The sequence below is a fragment of the Atractosteus spatula genome, chromosome 3 (genome assembly GCF_055471065.1).
Source record: "Atractosteus spatula isolate fAtrSpa1 chromosome 3, fAtrSpa1.hap1, whole genome shotgun sequence".
NCBI lineage: Eukaryota > Metazoa > Chordata > Actinopteri > Semionotiformes > Lepisosteidae > Atractosteus > Atractosteus spatula.
Genome location: NC_142708.1, coordinates 4,963,402 through 4,981,446, shown reverse-complemented (window position 1 = coordinate 4,981,446; position 18,045 = coordinate 4,963,402). Strand labels below are relative to the sequence as shown.

The 18,045-nt window shown below is 36.0% G+C and overlaps 1 protein-coding gene across 2 annotated transcripts in view; it reads right to left on the bottom strand.

Annotated features, from left to right (window-relative positions):
• Positions 1-18,045, bottom strand: part of LOC148837292 (EGF-like repeat and discoidin I-like domain-containing protein 3) — a 253,166-nt gene that overhangs the window by 90,667 nt on the left and 144,454 nt on the right. For both annotated transcript variants that reach the window (XM_088910557.1, XM_088910556.1), the window contains exon 6: positions 624-805. In XM_088910557.1, coding sequence (XP_088766683.1) covers positions 624-805 — 182 coding nt within the window. The remainder of the gene's footprint in view (positions 1-623; positions 806-18,045) is intronic.

The following is an 18,045-nucleotide window of genomic DNA, read 5'->3' as shown; positions in this document are numbered from 1 at the left end:
ATAAAGGTTTCAGTTACTAATCAGCAACATCTAAAGCTCCACTGATGATACAGTACCTCCAGTGGAATGGTTTGAGTAATTGCTCGTACATGTCTCTATTTGTGAAATGTACTGAACTGTGAAAGACAAAGTTCTGCGTTTGCAACACTAGATCTTAATTTACATTTGTGATGAATATTTTTGTGCTCAAGTGCTGAATGCCACATAGTTAGAATACTTACAAGAACAGAAGTGCTTTTAAGATAATAATCTGCCTTGCAGGATGTCAGAATGCTGAAGGTCAAGACTTCAACTTCTCATGCAATGATAATTAAGACATGAGTATGACTAATTATGTCTCCTTTTTTAACAAGGACACAGAAGCCTAAGTCATTGTGCTCAGGTAACACCATGCCAATACCTGGTGGTGAGGGCAGTCTCAGAACAGACTGATCATGACACAGGATCATTACTTGATTGAGAAAAAGATGAATAATCCAATATATATGTAATTATTTCATTATCTGTATGTAACAAAGTTGTATAATTCCTTTTTGTCTTTCTAGACTTATCAGAACTCAGACATGTTTTTACACTTAACATCTTTAATTTTCCCTCCTTGTTCTTATGTTCCAGTTAGTTACCTGAATCCACGGCCATTTGTCGTTCTCTGCAGCTGTCCAAGCATTCACCAGTCCTTTCTTGTTGAGCCTGGCGAAGTAGGGGTACCACTTCTGCAGACCGAACAGGGCTCGGTGAGTTGAGGACGCAGTGATCTGTTGGTTGGAAATGATACCGCCCTCCATTCCAAGAGGACCAGAGCATTCTGTGAAAAAAAATGTAACCGAGGACAGGTTAGCATAATTCAACCTGAATGGAAGAATATATACTGTCCAAAATAAAAATTCCAAAATAAAAATAGTACCCCAGTACCCAGAAAACAATGCTCCTTATTTCTGTTTTCCAGAATCCCTGTCTCAATAAGAAGGGTCTTTTGGGGGCTATCTTCCCCTTCAGCTAATGGAAGCATTTTGTTCCCTGTGCTTCTGGAAAAAGATGAGCTTTAATGCTTATTCTTGGATTATCACTGCTTGAGACTGTCAACGTGCATTTTTAACTTTAAATACTTTCTCCAGGCTTACACATAACTAGAGTTGTATGACACCAATTGCTTTTTAATTTAATTCCTTCCATTTTTTAATTTACTCCTTAGCACCCCACATGGATTGGAGATGAAACATCTCACTTTCTATTTTTATTTTTGGGTATCACCAAGCAACACTTCACCATAAATTATTATGTGGCAACATGTGCTGACATCTTGTTGACTAGCAATCCTGACAATATGTTTAAAGAGTGAAATCTTTACTCAAATCTAGCCAAAGAGACCATTTTTTTCTTAGATAGGGGTAATTTATGCTTCTTCACTTGATAAAAGATGACAAGACACATCTGTTTTACCTAAATCCTGAGTCAGTTCTGAGCATATATCACATTACAAATGAGGACATTTACAAGATTTAATATGATTTGTAAGAAAATGTTTTCATGGACAAGGGCCTCAGGACGCTTTGTTGCCAATTGGGTCTACTTTATAGCAGGGTCTTAACATAAAAATAAATTCCTCTATGCATCGAACAAAGAAAACATATAATCCTCCAGAACTACTAAAATGAACTTGTTAATGTTAGAGGAACCAAATCTAAGCTAGCTCAGATATACAATATATATCCTTGTTTTTTTCACGCAATCGTTCTGTGACGTGAAAGGGGCAAATCTAATATTTTACCCACAAAAATCCTTTTGTTTTTAGTTTACAGCACTTCATGTAAACAATTTTGTAGAGCATTCCAGCTTAATAAAGTCCAACAGTAGGCACTTGCATAAAGCAATAAGCATTCCCCCATATCCTCATTTATTAATGGAAAAGATCTTATGTCACCTTGAGTACCTAAACGCACAAACACATTGTTGTCCTGCAGTGGGATAAGAACATAACAAAAGTTACAAACAGGAAGCAGCTGCCTAGCTCATGTGGTTATTAGTAATTATCTAGGATGTCTCTCAATTCCAAACATACAACATGCAGATAATTAGTAATAAATACTGTAGCTCTGCTGCATATTCCAGTGATGAAGCAGTTGTAATAGCTGCGGAAAAGTGAACACTTTATTACAGACGCATATTCCAAAATCTCAGATAACATTTGCGCAAAGCATCTTTTAATTCACCCTCTTGAATGAGTTTAAAAGTGTCTTGTTCTCTGTCTTCCTTGGCTAAACAGCTGCCATGGTTTTTCAGCTAGACCCAGAGATGGTCTCAGAATAGCATGAAGCAATGACTGGTAAACTAAAAGAATGGCTTTGCTTTTCACATGTAAGGTAGATAAATATTCCTGCACAATGCTATGCTAGAAATGAAAACCTACTGTATATCCTAGACTTCATATTCCTCAAGACGTTATGAAGTAATTCTTTATCAAAAGAAAAAAACAAAAATGAAATGAATATTTCTTCAGGGTGTTATTTCTGACACCAGAAACTTTTATTCGATAAGTTTAGGCTAATATTTATTATCTGCTAAAAATACAATATTCAGACAAGGTCATTTTTCTGAGTCTCTGGCATGAAGGCACGAGTCACAAGATTCTTATTCTTCACAATTACACCAATACAGAATACTTACAATGCTAAAGCTTTACATAATCAGAATCTGTAAAATAAAAAAAATAAAAAAACAGAAACAGTGCATTTATTTAAACATGTATTAAAAATGCAATTATTTGATTTGGTAAACTGCACAAAATAATAATAATTCACCACAGAAACAATATATACAAATAGTACACAAGTAAAATTACAGCTAGAAACCCTAAATAAAGAAGGATGGAGCATTGCATCATATACAGTAGACAGCAATTGGCAGTTTACTATATGGTAAAGTAGTGCAGAGACTCAAAAATAGATGAGGCTATTTGCTGGTATTCTTGAGCACTGCTTTGATGATCCACATCTGGGTATTAAGTACCCTCCTATCTTATTTTCCAATTACAGCTTACTAGGCACCATGATATGAATGCATTTGAAACGAGAGACAAATCAAATAATTTTTTATAGTCCCATTTACAGTTATAACCTGGAGGTCTTTTTATTTCAGTAAATAATTCATTTTAAACACATCTGGCAACCACGCAATAAGAAAAGTGCTACAGAATCTTCTATTAAATGTCTTGTTAGCAGAGAGCACTTTGTAAGGATAGCTTGGCTGAAGATCTGCCCTGCTAGTTGTGTCTGTGAGAAGATATACAGTAAGTTATTGTGTAACACACTGAGGGGCTGCATGCATTGGCTGCTTACCGTTGAAGACACTTTTCTAGAGAGTCAGCACATTTTTTTTCTCAAAAGTAATAGTAATCCTTTGGTCTACACTTAATAATCTGTCCTGACTCATTCTATCAGCGGACTTTGCATCATCACCCGTTAATCACATAATTGAACCTGACAGCAATCTACTGCACAGTATAAATAAAAAAGTTACTCTCAAAGAGAATGACAAAATTCCATTTACAAAAAAAAACTAGTTAGGAATGGCAGCAAAAAATACAACAAGAGAAAAGAGGAAAACAATAATTTCACCAGCAGGTAAAAAAATAATAATAATTTAAATTGGAGGCCTTGGTGTTTCTTTTGATCCCACACTGTCTTTTGGAGTTTAGGAACATCACAAGGGTATCTTACCAGATTTTCAGATATCAGTGGTCAATCATTGTTTATCTTTGAGTGCTAGCTACACTCTACCGGGTCTTCTATAATCCCGTCCCAGATACATTTGCTCCATATTCAATGGTATTTTAATTTAAGTTCTCAGTTTCCACCTGACCTACAGTACAGTGTGGCTGCTGGAGTATCATGGCTTCCTTATTTCACCCAGGTGTGGCTGCAGTTTACTGGTGATAGAACTGGATCCCTTCCTGTATGTATACCACTTGGAATTCCACTGGGATTAATATTATATTAACACAGTCTTATTGGATGTATTATTTGGTATACAATTTTTCATGATTTTATTGGGTCAGTTTACTGTGCTTTTACACTACCTAGCAAATGTGTGAGATGGGCTAAATAGACTTATCTTTATTGTAACTCCCCTACATTCTAATGCCCTTTGCTCTTTTTTAATTCTTTTATGTTTATTATGTATGCACTGTGCACTTAGTTTTCTGAATGTGCTTTTAAATAAAATGAATTAATTAAAACTAATGTTATTAAACAGGTAAACTTTCATTTGTAGTTCAGGTGGGTACTGTAGCTGCGTCAGCCTGCGCAGGCTGCAAAGGAACAAGTAATAGGTTTACTCCATGCTGAAAAGAGAAGAAAGAAAACACCTTCTTCGGGTGTGAGGGCTCCACAGCTGAAACGTTGCATTTTCTTTCTTCTCTTTTCAGCATGGAATAAACTTTCATTTGTATTTGTATTTGTTGTTAAGAAGATAATTAAAATGGTACCATTGAAACAATGTAAAAAACAAGACAAAAACCATTAAGATAAAAGCTAATTTATAGCATACTGGTTGTGTTTTCTGGGAACTAAATTTCTTCAGCATTCTCAGATTTAACATTGGGTAGTTCAGGAATATGCTGAACTACTGCATTTTGCTCAACCAGCAAATTCACAATGAAAGTTCCAGCGAAACAAAAAAAAACAGACTTTGATAAAATGATTAATAGAGACATAGAATTACAATATAGATACAGAAAAAATACTACCTGATCAAAGTTTTAATCAGAACTGCTTCAGTTCTGATTAAAGTGTTAATTCGTGAAACCAATTATAGTGTTCTTTCATGAAACACATCACTATTTACAGAGCACTGACATCTCCATTTGTACCCATTCATAAAATGAATCTTTAACTGCTTGGTGATGTTCATAAAAGTACCAGTTTTGGCCATGTGTTTACTTATCCTTTTTTGGAGGAGAGCGAGAAGCAGTAGACCATTAAATGACTTAGACAAACAGTAAGTGAAAAGGACTTATTGTATACTAACTGCCATAGATTAGATTTTTAAGGCTTGAGATTCTATAGTAAAGGATACAAAACAATAGCACAGTGTTGCAACATGGCTTGTTTTTTTTTTACTGAAACCTGAATATTGCCATCCTCCCCCTAGATTTCTCACGATTCACAGAACTAAGATTCTTGGAAACTTCTCCACCTTTCCTTTTCTCCAACAACAGAATGCTATTCTTTGTGTGCTGTAGATGTTTCTAATCATTTCTAAATCACATGGGGGAACGTTGGACAAAAAGCCCACTCAAAATGTTATTATACTGCCAGGCTCCTGCCTCAAAGAACACTATTCTTTAAGAAGCTTAATGTAAACAGGTGGGCCCAACTGAATAACACATTGACTTTTTTCAGTGTTAACTATATTTTAACAAGTCTTTTTTTAATAAAACTTTCAATAGTACATAGAAATATATTTCTTAAAAACAAGAAACCTTTATAATGTTATCATCACTATTTGGAACTTGCCTGCTCCTGGAAACCTGTTTGCTGTAGATTAGCATCAAATAATTCTGCGTTTTACTGAACTTGAAAGGGGAAAATAAGTGGAAATAAGTAAAATTACAGAGATTAAATTCAGTGCAAGATATAATAATAGGAGATGAGTTTATTGCACCTACAATTAAAGTTGTACAAAAACATAAAAACTTCTATTTTTTTTTTACATTCACAAGAGCAAAGTATTGCTTTAATGCATCTTGTTATGCATCTTTGCATGCAGCCAGACTGGAAAGACATACTGTACATATCCCCAGATATGAATACAATTTTAATACTATGAAGAATCTTACATTTAATTATTTTAAATAATTGGGAATGTAGGTGTAGGTTTCTCCTACACTTCTCTGAAGCATCCATTTTCTATTTGTATTTTTATGTGTGAACTTGCGCAGGTTACCATCTCTGTTATTTTTCACATGTGAGCTGAACTCATACAGTATGTATAATATCACGAATTTCTACAGTACCTGTACAGTAAAACACATTTCCACTTGAAAAACAAGGGTCTTCATGTGACATCCACACCCGCCTATTCATGAAAACAACAATTCAATCAGAAAAGTTAAACTGCTAGCTGCTAATTATCTCTCTACTTTGCAGGCTGCTGCCAACTTTGCAGACCAGGTTTGTTTGGGGGAAAAAAAAAAGATGTTGTTCAGTGTACCGACTGTGTATTCCTAGTTTTGTAAACGTCCAGTGTTTATTGTCCAAATTACAAACTGAGACAAAATGATGCATTCCTCTTTTAGGTATTTCCAATATTTACTATTGATTTTAGTGAAGTTTTGGAAATTCAATACAGTCATCTGAAACAACCATCAAGCAATATTCTTCATGTACAATACAACTGTCAAATATACATAATTAATATGAGAGCTATATGTTTTTTAAGTAATTTGACAACTTACAAAGTTTTAATGTTTACTGTATATTATTCAGTTCCTCCCTTCATTCTCTAAGATCTGAGATTAGAACTAAATAATTTCCTGCTTTGATCCTCTAGGCTCGATTTACTTCACTGACCTGGATGATTCTGTAATCAAATGAGTTGGATTCACTGAAAGGTTTTGCTCAAAAAGAATGAAACATTGGTGAATTGCACAGCTCCGGTAAGAAGCCCCAGACCAACAGTATGTTACTGGGCATCTAACACAGTATTCACTCTTCTAAGCTAGTAGGTGGTTAAGTGATTGAGAATGCCCTAAAGTCATCTCGCCTTAGGCAAACTGAAAGCAGGAAAGTATTTTCAAGGAGAGAATATAAATCTGCTTTTCTGAGGTGTCTTGCCAAAGACGTGTGCCTAAGGCAGAGAAAACCGATCCATCAGAGAAGTTGGTTCTCTATAGTCCTGCACTTTATTGTAAGCTTGAAAATAGGTGCTGATTGTCAGCCCCCTTTAAGATCAGAAGGAAATCTAAAAACAACACACCCACTGATTATTTTTAATGGTAAGGAAAAAAGAATATTCCCTAAAATGAGAAGAAAACAAGCATGTCTTTGCAATCGGATCTAAATTAAATTAAATCCCACAAAATGAGAGCAGAAAAAAAATCAGTCTGCAAGCAATGTATGGCCCTTTTAAGTGCCAATTACTGTACATATTGAAATCCTAACAATAAGAAAAAAGAAGAATAACAAGAAGAATAAACCTCTTTAATAAATGACATAAGATGAATAGGCCATGGCTGCTCTAATCCATCACAAAAACTTTAGAAACATCAACAATGTTAAAATAAGTTCAGAAATATAAAACAAAAATCTTCATGGAATCAAACCGAAGTTTGAAAAAAGGTTCCATAATAAATCTTCCACCCTTTCACTCCCTTACACACCCAGGAGCCCAACTTCCCTTTGTGTATCTCTCTCACACCCTCCCTGCCTCTCAATCTACACCCTTGCAGCCAGCTTCCTAGCTCAACCCTTGCAAAATTGTGAAGGGTTTTAGCACTCATCCTCAGTGCTAGGTTACTATTGCCTCAACTGGGCAAGTCATGCCAAATACTCTCTCTATATTTCACCCCAATGACGCAATCATTAGGATTTAACTGAACTACCTGTACAAATATTATAGCATACATAACATACATAAAGGTAAAAGATACTGTATAGTTCCAGGGACTGGTTTCTGTATAATTAAGTAGATATAATTAGAGAGCACGACTTCCCCCCAACAGCCCAAGACAGGATGTCAGCCCATCACAGGGAATACCCGCCAGTAATGCTGGTCCCCACTTATACAGCTGGGTGGACTGAAGCAAGTGTGGTGCAGTACCTCCCTCAAGATACATCAGCAATGACTGCAGCAGGCACTTGAAAGCTCAAGCTGTCGTTATTGAGGCAACTGGCTTAGTCACTGAGCTCCGCCATCCCCATACAGTACATGACTAGGTGGAACAATAAGCCAAATTCAGATTAGTAGATCTTTAAACAAGCTTTAACAAGTCTCCTCCAACCAGCTAAGGAAAAAAACAATGTCAACAGTTTTGAATGCAGTACAAAGATTAAGTAAATCAAGGATGGAAAGGCATGTTGAATCAGCAGCCATTAAGAGATCATTCAATACTCCAACACGAGCTGTTTCTCTAATGTGCTATTTAAGAACACCAGGCTGAAAAGTCTCACAGATATAAAGCTGATTCTTAATGTATTGTATTTGAGAAACACAGACTCAGAAAACTTGGCCAAAACAATCAAATTAGAACTGAGTTTATACTGTAGTTACTTAGATTAATAGGATTAATAGGATAAATAGCAGAATTTACATCAGGAGTTTTAGAGTTCCTTGTTTTAAAAATACAAGAATGGTTTCACTATGGAAAAGAGGAAATAATAATTCCAGTAATAACAAGCCTGATTACAGAGCTGTTTGAAGAAATTATTATATATGAAACAGGATCCAAGGTGGAAGTGGTATGGTTCATTGTCAAAACGTGTTCAGTAACCTTCTTCACAGAGACCACCCTAAAACTGCCCCTAGGCAATGTTTGTGAACTGCTTCAATAATTAAGGTATACATTTTTTGGGGGGGCTGCAAGTGCTGTTCAGAAAATATACTAAGCACAGTACGTATTCTAAGTAGACTCTACTTAGGCACAATTTAATTTGCAATCAGCTCTACCTCCCTCTTCCTTACTAAGACCCCATGAGAAATTTAGCTGCCCAAAGCAATATTTATTTTGTATTGTATTACACTGTATCAGACAATCTGTATTGTTTTGGTATGGCTGTTCAAATACCAGTAGCTGTCATATTAAGCAGACAACTAAAAGACATTGGGTGGTCTTTCCTACTTCAGAATTCGAGTATATTCTCTACAACACTGCAGAAGCCTTTCACATTGAAAAATCATTTTCTCCTCCTGAAATGTCAGCCCTGAAGCCAGCCACAGATTAGGAGCCATGACCACAACACTGGTTCTGCTTCTCCCAAAAGGCTGTCCTTTTTTAAAAAAAAAAGAATGTTCTGTAGAAATTCATATTGTATTTTTAGATTCCTCTGAAAGACACGACTATTAAAGAGAAATACTCTTTATTCACCTTTAGTAAGAGGAATGATTCACCATTTTTTGCAGTAATGCAACCAGAAAAAAAAAACAGGGTATATTAAAAAAGTCTGTCAACAGAATTGTGCACATGCCTCATTCACTGCTATTGGAAAATGTCCCCTAATGAAAGCCATGGCTTTCTTTCTTTTATTATTTTGTAAAAGTAAACTTAGAAACAGTGACATTATACCTATTTTTGGAAGCAGAATGTTTTTTGCGCAACGATTTTCAAACAACAGATGTGCTGTCTGGCACTGCTGAAATTGTAAATTTTCTGAAAGCAGTGACAGTTACAGTATGCATGCAAATAATCCAGAATGTTTGGTAACCTCTCTGAGACAACCTCTCACCCTTTTGGTTTCAAGTATTGACTTTAAAGCAGCACTGCTAAAAAGATTGTGTTTCTCCAGCCATATTAATGAAGCAAATGGAGACTTTCCAAACAATATACCAAAAAAAATATTATTTCAGTATATCACAAAAAAGAGAATTGGTGGTTGTGGGATACTCAACTGAAATTAGCAGCGAGGACCAAGAGACAGCAACAATTTGCTGTCTCTTTGGAACTATGATAACTGCTATTTTTAAAGGTCCCTGGGAGGCAATGATCCGTTTGCTGTTTTTCACGTGGGCGCAAATGATACTGGTATAAGCAGCACACTTAGCAATCAGAATGCATTTAGACAACCTTCTGAAGAACAGGACTAATTCAGACTTTCTCAGGAATCCAGCATCTTTAGGCAAAGGTGCATTGCTACAAAGGTTAATCTGACAAATCACACTACTGTATATCCTAATCCACATATGGCAAAAAAGGCTTCAGTTTTCTTGCCACTGGAAGCCTTTCCATGGCAGTGACTTTCTGTAGTAGTCTTTGAGTCTTTTAGTCATGAACAGAGAAGATTATGAGAGCTCCTGATACAAGTATTCAAAATACACAAAGGCACAGTCAAAGTCAAAACAGTGACCTTCTTCAGAATGAACACAGAAACACAAACCTTAGTGGAAACTATGTGCATTTATAGGAACAGGAGGCACTTCTTTACCCAAATTGTTGCTGAGGTATGGAACAAGCTCCCCAGCCATGTGTTTCAAGCCAATACCATGGCTTCGTAGAATAAAAACTGGATGAGATCCTTGGATCAATAAGCAATTAACTACCACATGGGTAATGAAGGGCCAAATGGCCTCCTCTCATTTGTAAACTTTCTTATATTCTCATAAATGAGTTATCAGCAGTTTTATCTGAGGTTCTGGAGAGGAACCCCAATCATGTCATCACTTCACGTCACGTCAAGTGTCTAACACAATTTCCCCACATTCCCTCCCTTGAGATTTTAATGACCTTATACCTACAGTACCGCCAAGGTCTCCTTCCCTTAGATGAGCAGATTGAACCAAATAAAAATTAAAACTAAATATAAGGTTTTTCTTTTGATTAATTGTCCAAACAACTGGTGTCTCCAAAATCTCCAAAACTGTGGTGGATTAAAACAAACAAAAAAAAATGAAAAAAAATGTTGATTCTTAAAAATACAATTGCAGTAATAAAAATGTATTAGTCACTTTCAGATTATTTCAAATGTACACATACTGTATTAAAACATCTAAATGTTAATATCATTCATTGAAATTACATATTTTTCACACTTTTGACACTTTAATTTGCTTGTGTGAACTCAGATCCAGGACTGTTTATACACTTTTTAATACTGCGATCCAAACTCTGTCAGAAATTATATGCTTTGAACTTTATGTACTGTATGACTTCTTCACTATCAAAACTTTGTATTCCGATGACATTAAATTCTTTAAGTGAGAGCTCACAGATAAGCTTTATACAGTATTTCCATTTCATTGATAGTGTTGTCATAAAATTTTGGCAATGAACATCTGAAGACATAAGATTAATAAATTAGTTAACAGTGTACACATTTACTGAAACATTATTGAGAAATAGCATTCTTCAGCCTTCTCTGGATTTCTCTGGATTACCGAGTCATCCAAATTTTCAGAGAACATTGATTTTTCTTTTTAGTAGACAAACACACTAGATTTTTAATTGTTTGTTCATGTGTATGGAATTTGAACTCAGATACATAGAACATGAAAGCTTCCAAATTCCAATCTTATTTTGAGACTATATATATTCTTTTTTGTAAAATGTTTACAAATCAAAACAACATCCAGAGATCTGAAGCTGGACTGTATGGTTTATATAAACTGAGGAAGCAGTTTCTTAAAAGATGCAAATGAATAACATTAAGCTCATGGCAGTGAAGAATTTGGTGAAGACGAGATTAAATGCATTGTGATGATAAAGACTCAGTGCAAGGTTTATTTCAAGTTGACTATATGAATGCTGACATTTACAAAACTACTGTCCTTATTTTAATATAGAATTAATCTGTCACTGTTCACTGTTCTTTTTGTGTATTCTTTGTTTTCCTACTGAAATATATAAAAACTCATAAGGCAAACTACTAACACACTCTTCAAACCTCAGCTGTCAAAGCTGTAAAGTTTTAGTTCATACGTACAGTATGAGCCATAATAATAGTTTTTATTAACGTCTGCCAAGAGGTTAAGCTGTCACATACTAGTAAAGACATCAGAAAAAGTATATTTTTTTCTCATCTTGTAAATGTAAATGTATGTAAATTGAAAACTAAAAGAATTTCTAAACCTAAAATATTAAATACAGCAGTGATTTTAGTTATTTTTCAAGTTATTTCAGAATTTCTAAAACAATATTTGTCTGTGTATGTTTGTACAGTATGTATTTTTGAAGGATGTCTTAAAAACTTCTTTTAAAGTTTTATTTTTTTCTTTAAAATATATATACCATAGTAGAAGGATAATATATTATCTTTGCATTTGCATGGCTCACAGAAGAAGACTTCCCATATTTGTCTGACAAATGTATCTGTAAAACATTATTCGCATGTTACACCCATCTGGTCAGAGCTCTGCTATGGACATTGTAGGATCTGCTAGAGAGAAGCTGAAGACTGACCAAGTTAAGGCAATTCTAGGAAGGGGCGTGTCGACCTCCCTCCTGAGTACTGTGGGCGTGACTCCTGATCCGCTCCAACACTGGGATCTCAGACAGCAGCCAGGGCACCTGAGTGTACAGTATGTACTGTATATGTAGCTGGGGGGAGAAAGGGTGGCATAATAGGCCTACTGTACAGGTAAGAAAATCTGCTTCTTGTACCACTGTAGGGGGAGTAAGGCACTTAAGAGAAGATATACAGAACAAATGAGGACCATAAGATCAAATTCATTTAATTTTCTAGTGATGATCATTGCTACTGGTGTGGGAATTTCATAAGAATGCATCATTCAATAGGAATACAGAAGACAGAAAGGAAAATCCTCATACATGGCATTTTGTAACCTGAGATGTAGTTATTAACATTAACGAACTGCAGTAAATCCCGCCAACCTGAAAAACAGTCCAGTTTAGGGGAAATAAAAGACATTTGCTCAAATAATACAGACAGCAAAAGAAAACTGAGTTGAGTCATGCATGTTGAATCATATCTTGATCATTTGGAACCCATCTGGGCCCTGCGTTTTTCTCAACTTATCTCAACTTTTTTTCCTGAATGCAGAGTTCTCACCTATGAGGATGATGTATTCTCTTTAATGAGCCTCCATCACATTCAGTCAATGCAAGGTAACAGATGTGTGCAGTGTCTGCAAAATGACCTCACAGCATATATCATCCTGATGACAAGTGACATCACTAATGGATTATGAGCACTGAAATGACAGCTAAATCTATCTCACAGGGCTCAATGATTAACACAAATAAATTAGAACCACACTGAACTGAAATTGCCCCAGCCTATATATCATAAGTGTATGATTATGCATGAAATGCATGGTATGAACTAAGGTATGGTAAGACTAAAAAGAGTCGTTGAAATAGAAACTAAGAATATGACAGAATATTTGTGACCCAAGAGCATTACAGCATTGATTCAGCATTCCTACTGAAAGCATCAATTACTGTAAATTAATATTATGTTACTGCAACCTCATTTCACTTATACATTTATACTGAACACAATAAATGCACTGCAATTACATTATTTGAAAACTGGGAAGTGCAATAATTAACTACCATGAGCTATGGGTTGCAATACACAATGGTTGGTGTTCTGCACTTGTAACTGGAAGGTTGTTGGATCAGATGAGATACTGCAGATGTATCCTTGAGCAATGTTATTTACTGTACGCAAATTGTTCCAGTAAAATGCCCAGCTATAGAAACGGGTGCATATTTAAGGTAAAAATAAACGTAAACGGCATCAGACAAATACATTCACAATTAGGTAAACAGTTTCACCTAAGTTTAAATACTAACTACCAATATATTGCCTCAATAGCATGGATCTGAAAACACTAAACCTGCAGGAAGTGAAAAGAATTAATATTTTGATTTAGAGCAACCATGTAAATTTAATCTTTCCTTTTTTTCCTTTCATGAAAGTATACCAGCACTGCATTCATGGAATCTGATACTCACATTCGCAGAACCAGCACAGCTCATGGTACTAATATTGTCCTTTGACACTCTATCTGCACCATTCCCAAGCTCATGAAGCAAACAGGTCACAGTTTTATGTACTGTACCATATAGCCACACCAAACAGAACACAGAATACGAGGGGTATATTTGATTTAGCTCTCCAAACACAAATCCAAATGACTTTTTACAAAAAGAAGTAGCATGTACACTATGGTTAATGGAATGTGAAACAAACATCTTTGCAGTTAGCCACAAAACTGCTGCGTTTACGTAAATCAAAGTGGTGAGTTGCAAACATTCTTTTAGGTTCTGTCTATTTCTATACAGTTAAGGAGAGCAACACAGAAGCATAACAGTTAGCATTTCTTCTTCACAGCTCTTAGGTTCAGAGTTTGATATAGGACTTGGGAACGGTCTGTACCTCAGAGTTTACATGTTTTTGGCATGTCTATGTGCAATTTCTCACACTGCTCTGGCTTTTTATAGTTCTTTTTACATTATTAGCCACTTTCAAACTCGGGAGTTCAAGTAGACCAGTTAAGTACATAATGACTGCAATTAGCTGATTAAGGGCTCAAGTGTAATGTGGTGTAATTAACAAATTATGGGTTCAGGTGTAATTCAATTCTGGATTTGGCTCTTAACGCTCATACTGGGGGTGCAGTGGTTAAAATAATTCAGCAAGGGTATCTACACCAGGTCACTGGTTGAATCAAGAAAGGTACACTACGGCTTTTTTACACTGATCAGTAAGTCAATATGATTGCCCCTTCCTGATAGGACACAACATTTTCTCAGTTAGGGTGGTATAACTGAGAGGGTCTCCCTTTCTCAAAGGGATCAAAATCACAAGCTCTCCTGCCTGAACTTTTTAAGAGGTTCCTTTTTATAAGCCTTTCAGCATCAACGTGGTTTGTCATCTACAGTATACTTCAGCAATAACTATTTAGCAGACTGAAAATGTCAAAACAAACTTCAACATTGATTTAAACAATGGTTCCTTACCAGACAAGCATTAGCATTAATTCCAAATCAAAATAAAATACGTTATGCTAGAAAAACTTGGCAATTAAGTTAATAAGGACAAGTGAGTTTACAGGAACATCAATAAAGTCTAATCAGTGTTTTTTTTAAACCTTTATTGCTGTTTATTTATCCTGTTTGAAAGCTAGCATTTAGGTCTGCATCTTAAAATCTAATATGCTTTAATATGTGGTAGTGAATTAATTTAGATTTTTAAAATAGCTATGACAGACTCAAATATATAGAAATGACTATAGATATGACAACCTACTGTAGATGTATGTAATTCAGGGAAAATTCAAAAACAATTTCCAGCATATTCAGGCATTTATATTTATTGCCATATAATTTAAGCTATGCGGTTATCATTTACTCCTCCTGATTGTGGAACAGAATTTCATGCTCACAATAACTAATATTTAATCTACTGACCAAAGCACAATTCTCCAATGTCACAGGTAACATCATGTTAATTAATAGTAGTAATTAGGTAACACATGAACAAATTGTTTACCTCAGTGTTCTGCAGTAGAGCTGTGATTACCTTTGATCTGTAGTTTATCCTGTAGTGTTTTTTGCAAATTAAATTACAGCTATACATAGATTAGATTTGTCTTTGAAAATGAATTATTTTTGTCGGATTGAGAAAATAAAAAACCTGATAAAAGACACAGAAGTGTAAAATTATCATTTTGTTCCTTTAGTTATCTAAAATAAGTAAAAGAAAAGCAATCTTCTTCTTCGCATTTTCCCACTTATGTGGGGGCTGCTTGTTTGCACCGATTTTTCCACTTCGTACAGTTTGCGGCGTCTCGGCAGGTGACTTTTGCGAGGCGCATGTCGTCTTTCAGCCGATCCAGCCAGCGTGTAAATGGTCGTCCACGGGGCCGGCAGCCTTCCGCATTCAATTCGAGGGCGGTCTTGCCATTGATGTGTCGTTGCTGCGGAGCACGTGTCCATACCATCAGAGGCGCGATTCCCTCATTTTCTCAGTGACTGGGGCGACTTTGAGTATTTTTCGCACCTCTTCATTCATGACATGGTCTAATCTTGTCAAGCCGAGGGTCCATTGCAGCATCTTCATTTCCATCGTATGGAGTGCCTGTTCATGTTTCTTTGTCGTTGGCCAGCATTCAGTTCCGTGTAGGGCCACTGGTCTGACCACTGAGCGGTAGACTTTGGATTTTAGGCGCAAAGGGATCTTCTTATCGCACAGTACTCCAGTGACCTGCCGCCATTTCATCCAAGCGGCGCTGACTCGCGTCTTGGCGTCTTGGAGGGTAGTGCAGTCGGAGTTGACACATGAGCCTAGGTACTTGAACTGTGTCACTTTGTTCAGTTGGACCCCACCAGCTGCGATTGTGCCATCGGTTTGATCACCGCATTCCAGGTACTCCGTCTTCTTGATGTTCAATTTCATCCCGAATCGTTCAAGGCGCATCTTCCACTCCTGTACTTGCTGTTCGAGGCCGTATCGCGTTTCACTTGCTATCATAAAAATGTTTAAGGAGAAAGTGGAATACTAGAGTGTATTTTTTCTTTAAAATACCAATACCAGCCATATACAGTTTGTAAAACAGGGATTTCTATATGTCTTTATTTAGTGGTTACATTAATGACAAAGGCTAAACTTTCAGCTTCAGTAACACGTACACCATATGGCATACATGTTTGTAATGACAATATAGTGTCGGTAATATTTATTGTCAGTAATAATATCAGTAGCAGTTTGAAATTATTCGTTGTTATTAATAAATGACTAGTGATAGTGAAACAGCCGTACACATATCAATATAAAGTCTTATACTACTGTTTGTGCTATAGTATATTGTAACGCAACGGGGGCTCAGGCGGGCGCCCTTGCCGCATCAGGTCGGCCCCACACTGTCCGGGGCTCGAACCCGGGACTTCCGCGTCTCTCTGCAGCGACCTAGCCCCGTGAGCTAAAGAGAGATCTCTCTCAGCCCAGTAGCTGTAGTCCTGCTATCACAGGGAAGGGCGGTGACGTCACCTGCTCTGGTACGCCGGCTCTTACACAGTACCTGTCGGCCGTAAGCGTTACAATATGAATATAATTATATCGTTATTAATTTCTTTAGGTACGCGATTCCATATTATATTCCCTGTTATTTTAAATTCTAAAAGTATGCTTTTGTTTACGCCAATAATGAGCGAATTCACAGAAAAGGTGAAAACTATCACTTTTCACAAAGTACAGTATATACTTTAAACTTAATATGGTCAGAAGGAGCACGTAAAAACGTTTCCGAAATAGCCACATGTATGACTTTGATACTTAAAATGTTTAGGGAGAAAGTGGAATACCTGGGTGTATTTTTTCTTTAAAATACCAATACCAGCCACATACAGTTTACATAATATGTTTATGTTCCTAAATTAATATAGTTTATGACCATCAGATGCGTTATGCTCCTCTTTTTTTTATGCTCAGCTACTAAAATTTTCCTTTAGCTGTAAAATTCCATATAAATATTCAATACTAAGCGGATTAAAACATGCACAGTAAAGAGATTAAATGATTATCTTTTCACTAATGACCAATGCACCACTAGTGCCCCTGTCGGTCATTTTGGCCCGCCAATCACGTACGGCGGTATGCCATGGTGGCTTGTGGGTAGTTGTGTGCAGTACGGGTTTGTACCATGCATTTTGAATGGCTGCATCTGTATCAGTTCTAAATAAACTGAAAGAACATTAAGGATATTGTTTCTTTCAAGCATTAACAGTATTAATAGAACAAATAAACAGCTCTTTATAAAAGTCAGATTTGAGATACAGTGTTGTTTTCAGTTTTAAAATAATAAAACAATAAACAATAAACAGTTTTGCATGGATTATCACATTAGGAAAGCTAAGTGAGTTTTTTGCTTGATAATCTATTCAACTAAATTATGTTGATGCTGTGGGACCACATAACATGAACTTACCAAGAAAGAGCTGCGCTTTGTTTATTTACTCACCACAGGGATTGTAACAAACAAAACAAATTCTCCTAACAACCGTTTTATAGACTAAAAAGAGACAGTAGACAGAAATACTTTAGATCATTTCAAATATTTGTTACTGTTTTACAGTTACTTTGCTGGCGTAATACTGAAAAATAAACAGCTTCCCTTACAATATCCTTTTTCTCTTTCTTAGCTTTTCAAACATCCCTTTTAACCTAGTTTTGCAATTTATTGTATTATTTTTGGTTAACTAGGTTTCTTTTCTTTTTATTCATATTTCATTAAGTGATATATTAAATCTTTTTCTACCTCTTTGGATTGCTGCTCCTGACCTTTGATTTACCTACTCTGGGGATGAATCCATTCCAGTGCTTCAAGAAGAATATCCTTAAACTGTTTCCATCCATTCTGTGCCTTATCTTT